At 39.5% G+C, this 8199-nt stretch overlaps 1 protein-coding gene across 1 annotated transcript in view; it reads right to left on the bottom strand.

Moving 5' to 3' along the window:
- Positions 1–68: 68 nt before the first annotated feature.
- The window catches only part of LOC104465193 (protein Daple-like), a gene marked incomplete at its 3' end in the record, with an annotated part of 13934 nt that continues 5803 nt past the window's right edge, over positions 69–8199 (bottom strand). Inside the window, exons 6-10 of the mRNA XM_010078141.1 lie at positions 4733–4876; positions 3038–3224; positions 2656–2801; positions 1138–1227; positions 69–307 (exon numbers count right to left, since the gene is read on the bottom strand). Coding sequence (XP_010076443.1) covers positions 69–307; positions 1138–1227; positions 2656–2801; positions 3038–3224; positions 4733–4876 — 806 coding nt within the window. The remainder of the gene's footprint in view (positions 308–1137; positions 1228–2655; positions 2802–3037; positions 3225–4732; positions 4877–8199) is intronic.

Genomic DNA, 8199 nt, shown 5'->3' with positions numbered 1-8199 from the left:
AAAAATATTTTAAAATATTTTTTAAAAAATACTTATCAGCTCATGACTTTAGGCTGAGCATTCCTTACCCTTGTTTGAAGAACCCCCAGGATTCTCTCTTTCTTCCATAGAGTTTGACCCTTGAGAGGTATTATCCTGAGACTCTTGATGTTTCAGTTTTTGGGAGGCAGATGGAGAGTTTACTGTCTCTGGGGATTCAGAATGCCATGGAGAGCTTTCTGCTGCTGGTTTCAACCGCTCCCTTGTAGTGTCCTTCTTTGGCTTGATTAGTTTGACTAAGGCTCTGGCTCCAATCCAGTGGTTTTTCCTGATAAAGCAAGTTTTGAGAATGGGATTCATAAAACACTACAAGAAATACTCCCCGAAGAAGTTTACAGCTGTGCTAAAGTCATCAAGCCACCCTACATCCTTATTTGTTTACTGTCATGAATTGACTAGAAAGATGCAGCATGAATTTCACACAGCTTGAGATCCATTTCTCTCATAAAGTAAAAATTATTTTACAGAAATATTTCCTCAGCATGAAAATGTGTGAAAGACAACCATTCCCTCTGCTAGAAATCTACACTATACATATGGACGGACTCACATAAGACACTTTAACAGCATGAAAATCTCTACTACACGAACAGACTGAGAAGGAAAGAAATCAAATGTACTTTGAAGATGCATACCTCTCTTTGCTAAGGCTACCAGTCAAAACTACGTGTTGTGGAATTAGCTTGTCTCTTTTTTGTTGTTCTAAATATATATATTTTAAGTCCTTTCTCTCTGATGGAATGCCTATCTCCTTTGAAAGAGCAGCTCTGGAAGCTCCTACTGCTGTTAAGTCACTATATTGGGGGTCCCAGCCCACTGCTAGGGACAAGATGATATTCAGGGCATAGCGACTCTTTGCCAACTAATACTGTTTCAGATTCCAGTATTAAAACAGAGGGCCCCACATGAGGCACCGTGCTCTATATTAACACATCCTGCTGCTTCAGGGAATGGCTTACAGAGTGAGAGTGAAGAGAGAAGTGGATATGACGCTGTCCTTATTCCAGATTAAATTTCTGTTACCTCCAGTTACAGAGATCCCTTTTTTCACCCTCACAAATCTGTACAATAGCAAAACTGAACCCATATGGAACTTACTTTTTTGGAGTAGGATCATAAAACTTGTACTGATCCATTATCTTCTCTTCAAGTTTTTCCTTGTGTCTCCTTAAGGCATTCAACTTATCACTGTGAGGGGTAAAAGCACATTCTGAACCATCTGTATGAAATTAAGCATAACCAAAAAATTGAAGACCAAAAGCCACCAGGAGAGGAAAGAGATGAAAATATCTTCCTATTGTATACCCTTCAGAATCCTACTGAGCTCATTCACTGCCTAGAAAGGGCAAATGCAAAAGCCTATCACATTTGCTGATGGGCAATTTTTGTGCAATAAGCATGAAAGGTGAAAGAACAACAGCAGATTGGTGCTAGATTACTCACTAATAACTCAGGCAGAGTTAGTTTGGTGCTTGTTAAGATTAATTTTATTTTGTTTCTTGAAAATTCGTTTGCTGATTGTTCAGTCTCATTCACAGATCACTGACAATTACTCAAGGGTTAAGATCCTTACATAGTTAGAACTTGTCTGCATGATAACTAGCTATTTTGTTCCTGTTCTGCTTATTCTGTTGCAAGTAGAGAAGTAAATAATATTTGATCTTTTTAAGAGTACTTTGGTTTCCTGCAAGCAGTGTCAAAGCACTTTCAGCAGTGCTATGTAATCTATTTTTTTTTACTTATGATTTTATTAATGTACACAGTAGATATCAGCAAATCTTTTTTGATTCAAGTAGGAGGTCTAATAACGTACCTCCGTCACAGAACTGTCAGACACTGGGATAAATATGGTTAGAGTACACCTGACCTTTATTTAGCCAATTTCAGTAAACAATTTCTAACATTTCAACCATAAATCCAGTACTGAAATAAATCAGTCAGTAACTCCCACATCATCCCGAGGTGCCTAGACTAAAATTCTTGGGATTCAGAACACTCTTCTTCCTTTTTTCGTAACTACAAGAGAAATTCACTGCAGTGAGAACAGGGCTCTTTGTAAATGTACAATATGTTTAAATAGGGTATCTCACTTAAGTGCGTCACCCTATGCATGGGGGATGCAGTGAAGTATGCTGACACTTGCATCCTTAAAGACAACATCAAAGGAATTATTTCTTATAACGCAAATAACAAAAACTAGAGGAGTATTAATATTTGCTGTTCTTCAGGAATTAAATATAAAATTACTCTCATAAGACTAAATTTTTGTTGCAACCAACTGTTTTCCAAGCTCTTCAGAAATCTTTGAGAAGTACCACTGGGTTTAGCATTCCATCTTTTATAACTAGGCTTTCCACATGAGTTAATCTATATTATCTGAAGAGAGCTGTGCTTGTCCAAGTGTCTCCTGAACATCCCTTTATGGTAAGGCAATGCAAAGACATTTTGTAGCCTCTTCCCATTACATACATTTCCTCCTAAACATCCCCTTTTCTAACCAGATATCAAGTAGACCTATCATTCTGCTGCCTGTCCTTCTACTCCTGATAGATGATTTGTATTCTGTTTGCTAGATGACATCTTGAGGTTTCACAATTCAAATCTCCAGTTTCTTACATGTACTGTTTCTGTTCTTCGTGATACTGCTCCTTGTTCTCCATGTTCTGCTCCAGTAACATCTGATTCTGCTGGCTCAGCATGTGAATCTGACTCAGGAGATGATGGTTTTCTTCTTCCAGATTTCCCTTTAGACGGGACAGCAGCTGTTAAACAAGATAGATTAATCTCTCCTCTGCATCTGGCTTCCCTGGAAGTGCACCATAATCAAGTTAACACAATAGCATAGCACCCTAGGACATGAATCGATAAGCATAAAGTATATGGGAGTGTTATTATGACCACACAGCATGACTTTCTATATACAGTCTCCCAAGAGCTTCACATGATGAATGTTAGCACTAACAGGAACTCAGCAGTGTACCTACCTACAGCTACTCACCTCACAGTGGTTATCCAGCTTGGTCAGAGAAATATCCATGGACTGGTGCTGTTCTTTCAGCTCATCGTAGCGAGCCTGCCAACGATTCAGCTCCAGCTGAGAGTTGTTCAAGGAAGTTTTCAGCTCTTTAGTGTGTGAATGCAGCCCTTCATAGTCTGCTTTCAGTTGGTTGTGCAAGAAATTCACCCTAAACACAAAGAAGCCAGCAGACTTATGAAGGATACTTCATAGAAAGTACCCCACATTCAAAGGCCACACCACCAGTGTGCAGCTGTTACTAAATCAAACATTAAGCTCCAAAGACTAACTCCTAAAGACATTTATATTCTAAGCATACAATAAAATTCTCTTACTAAAACAGTAATGCCATTATAAAATATTTCAAATCTACAAAAGAACTGAAAGGAAAATAGATGAAACATTAAACTGCTATTTCCTCAATGTGTAAGAAACACTACAAATTTCTGAGGCACGATGTGTTTAAGAGCATTTGGATGTGAAGGCAGCTCTATTTGTCACGAATAAAGAACACTGATGCATGAAATGTGAGAATGAAACTGTCCTGAACTGTGAGACACTAATGTTGTAAGATGATACTGTGGCATTCTTTTATAGTTTTTGGTAAATCTAAAAATATCTACAAATCAGAAAGGCATAAAATTAAATAAACAGACGAATAAAAGTTTAAGTTCTGTATCTGATGACAAATCAGCTAAGCCTTGCTCTCTGCCAGTATTGCAATCAACGTTTTGTAACATATTCTTTTGTCCCTAGAGAAACGGAGTTGAAAACAGCAAGCTTGAGGAAACCTCCTTTGCAGAGCTCTGCAGTGTTCTAAAGTACATTACAATTAGAACAGCATACGAAACTTAGTGACTGAACTTAACATGTTATTTTTAAGTATGATTCGATGTGACATTGTTTTAACTTGACACGACCTTGGCCCCTTATTTGTACCAAACTATCTCTCAAAATGCCTTTGTAGTATGAACAGTGGCACTGAACTGCTTATAATGGAGAGAGCCGCAGCAGGGATACAGGAGGGGTGGAATGGGTGGTTGGGTCTATGTTCACTGCTGTATTATGCAAAGTTCGTATGCTAGCTCATAAAAAGGGTTTTGACATGAGTTAACACTTATCCAGTGATCATAGAAATCACTACACCCACTTTTAATATAAAGAATTAAGCCTCTTTTGAGTACTAACAAATGGTAGCTTTCTCTGAGTAGCAGAAAATAAGCAGCAATGGTAACTCCTAGAAGTAAATCAGATTGTATAAAACACGTAACACAGTTCTCCTTAAGGGAAAGAAATTGGGTAGGAACCATTTCACACAACTCTAGATATTACTGGGGGTTTTGGGTATTTGTAGGTCTGCCTAGAGAAACAGCTCATTACAGAACACTTGTGAACTGAACCGCATGTGGAAGATTATTTTGAATGAGAAAAAGTCCCAGAATCAGACCATGTTTGAAGCACCAAATAACAGTATTTGTTGACAATGTCCACAAAGCTGATAATCTTAAATGAGTTAAACAAAATGATCAAATTAACAAGACAAAAATTGCGAAAAATTAACAGACACATTAATGAAGGTATTCCGGAACTACAGTTAACAACACAGCAAAACAACTGTGTGTTTTGCATAACTGACTTTTTAATTATATATACAATAATTTAGCAAGGGACCCATACCTGTCCAGTTCCTCCCTCAGCTTCTGATTTTCCCCAGTGGTTATTGCATTCGATCTCCTCTCTTGTTGCAGAACCTCTCTCTCAGCTTTTAAAACTATTTCCAACTCTTCCAGTTCTGCCTTGTATTTCATTAAACTGTTGTATCTGTAAAAAGAGGAGTAGCATACTCTCAGCTTTCATTGAAACATTTTTATTCCTCCAGTTTAAGATTGTTAATAGGTAACACTGCAATGACCAGAAAGGATTTTTTTTTCCTGCCTGATTAGTTTCATACACAGTGGTGTGGTTAAACATCTACCAAGGCTCAAGAACTCCACACTATGCATGGGGATTCAGCTCAGTCTAGAAGTCAAGGAGGCTTTTAGAAGAAGAAAAAAAAAAAAAAAAAAAAAAGAAACAACACATTTTTAAGCAAACTGGAATGCAATTGCCAGAACCTTATTTCAGTTCCAGATTCTGATCATTTGGTAAAAAGCATGCAAGTCTGCAGGGTGAGTGGAAAATGCACAATTGAACTGGAATCCCATTCACAAATAATTTTCAGTGGCAGGTTTCAAAAACCTGACTAAAAAGCAGAAAGCAGCAGCCTAAGAGCAACAAGAAAGCAGTGTAACAAGTAACAGTTTATTAGGTAACAACCTAATGCATATTAGGTTATATGCATAGGTAACAACATCCTGCACAGGTAATAACCTCCTGTATATTCCAGCCAGATGATGAGGCTAGTATTAGTGAGTTGACAGCAAAACACCTTTTAGCAGGGGGTGACCCACCTGCTTGAGTGGCTCTACTTGTTCACTAGCAAGAAACCCAAGACCAACATCAGCATTCACATCCAGGCTTCCACTGTTATTTGGTTTATACAATTTGCGCATAAATCATTTAGGGCAGAGATGGACAGAGACAGAGAGCAGATGCCATCAACTGTGTCTTTAATTTTGATTTCTGGAATGCTAAAATAACAGAGATGTGGAACAACTCTCCTGATACTTGGCACAGGCATCTATTAGGAAGGCTCAGCCTCCCTGAGCTGCTACACTGCCTGCATTTGGAAAATGCTGCGAAGAACTGGGTGGCTTGACACTACTTTGCAAAACAGCAAGCTTTTCTCAGATTTTTTTTTTTTCCCCCCCTCTGGTGGCCTCTGTCAGGGTCTGTGTCTACACACACCAGCAGAAGCCACTGGGGACACTAGTGCGTGAATGTCAACAGTCATCAGCACATTTTTCTGTGCCTGTGATAAAACAATATTGCTCTGAAATATCCCTGGACAGATACACCTGTGCCAGTCGTGAAGAAACATAATTCTAAGCAACTTTAAAACAGCAGCTAGGTGGAAAATACAGCATTGCTTGAAAAAGCTAGAGAGAACAAGCACCATCCATCTGTGACTCTCATCCCAGCGGAGATGAACGCAGAGCACAGTTACTCTGCAGTCACGAAAACTTTAAAATAAAAACAAAAGCAGCAGACAGCATCAGATACACTGACTCCTGGAAACATGTTTTTCTTTCAGGCTGCCATTCCCTTCATCCCACGGTCAAATTACAGCCTGTCCCAAATTCCAGTCCATTGAAGGGCCACACAGAAAAGTACCTGTCTACCAGACAAAAGCTGCTTTTTGCTATTCACTCCCCGTAGCAGCAGTGGAGTTTAATTAATCTTATTTATTTGTTTTCTTCCTCCATTCAGTTCCAGGACATTTCAAATTCAATGTCTGTACAACAAATGGAAGAACAAACCTGAAAGCAGAGGAAGGTTTCACATCCAGCTTCAAGGAGGATTTAAGACAGACTGTGTGCCAGTCCAGAGTCTGAGAAGACAAACTCCACAGTCAATCCCTTGGCAGAGATTACCACGGCTGCCCCTGCAGAAGCTGTGTTGTGAATTCTTTTGCCATTTCTGTATGACAGGCTACTCCATTCATTTTCATCCAAGCCCTCCATTTTTTAAAGAAGGCTACTTAGAGGGAAGCAGTATACTGATCTGGTTTTACCAGCTTGGCCCAGCTCCACATGCTGCCTCTGAGCATGAGAACCTGAGGCAGACCACAGCTGCTCCCCTGGATATTAGGTGAGAGGTAAGAAAGAAGAGACTGCAAAAATGCAAGTGATTTTCCATCTCTGGAGTCCTAATGAAGCCTCCAGGCAAAATTTCCTTGTAGTCCAGATTCAGCATGGAGTCTACCATTTGAGCAGGATTTGCACAATCTGACAAGCTCCGTCACAGGGGGCAAGGTTACCCATCCTGCAGGCTATTCAACACACACATTCACTCCACTTCTGTAAGCATCATGCACTTGGACAGAGGGGTTTTAAACATGTTTTCTTATACACGTAAATAAAATCCATTTTGGCTCTGAGGCAATCCATTCCTGGGACTGAACAATCGTATTCCTCTTTACTCCTTTTGGCTTTCACTCTTTCTGCTGCTTTGTTAGGAGAAATACTGTGGGTAGGTATTTCTGACTAAGAGAACTTTAAAAATGCTCAGTTATGATAAAAAGCATGTTGCAAAAGGAACCCAGAAAAATAATTACCAGCCAGTATTCGTAACATAATAATAGGAGTCCCTGCAATAAGTAACCCTCCACAGCAGGGATTCTGTTCTTCCAGTGAGATGAGTTTTTCCATTCTCTCTGCAGGATTAGACTTCTCCAGAGTAAGCCACAAAGAAATGCTGAAGGATTTGCTAATCAATTGTAGCTACTAAGTTATTACCTCCCCTTAGTAATGTGCAATATGTAAAACAATTAAAAATTGCCGCAAAAGAGTCCAGCCTTTCTGTGTTCACTGAGATGGTCTGCCAAACACTGCAAAGTCAAGAAACCACTATTAATGGTAAATGATCGTGACATACTAACTCTCCTTTTCTTGCAAAGTCAAAACCATGTCTGTGGTTTGCTGGGCTATGACACACCACTTCAATGCAGTTACACACAATCCATTATTAAAAGCTAACTGCAGAGCTAATACTATGCAGATACAGCTGAGGGAGGTTTAATGAAGTTTGCTGAGGTGCAGAAAATATTCGGTGGTTAAAATGCACCAGAGTGAACTATACAAACTTTGGGGACCTTGGCTGTACAGTGCTAGGAGTCCACAAGCTAACTTAAGTTGCTGTGGATTTTTCTAGATGAGCTGCAATCACAGGTTTGTGCAGGAGTGCAATCTTGCTTAAGCAATAGAACTATGATTACAATGCTGTCACCAATGGAGAAAAAATGATTACCTTGGAGTCAGGACAAGCAAAAACCTGTCTCTTAAACACTGCCCAAGCAAAATTCTTGGCTGCACTGAGCTGCTCCAGGAAAACAGAGCAGGTGGCACATTCTAGCTGAAGTTGACAGTGAGATATTTGATCTTAGCAGTTAAATGCCCCAGAGGGGCAGAAGAAAACATTTTTCTTACAGCTGTTTTTCTAACTTTCTCCACTCTGGTCCCTCAGCCAGCTGAGCTGCATATAAC

The sequence above is a fragment of the Pterocles gutturalis genome, unplaced genomic scaffold (genome assembly GCF_000699245.1).
Source record: "Pterocles gutturalis isolate BGI_N339 unplaced genomic scaffold, ASM69924v1 scaffold32223, whole genome shotgun sequence".
Lineage (NCBI taxonomy): Eukaryota > Metazoa > Chordata > Aves > Pterocliformes > Pteroclidae > Pterocles > Pterocles gutturalis.
Note: the sequence above shows the minus strand (reverse complement) of the source record. Positions and strands in the feature narration are given on the sequence as shown.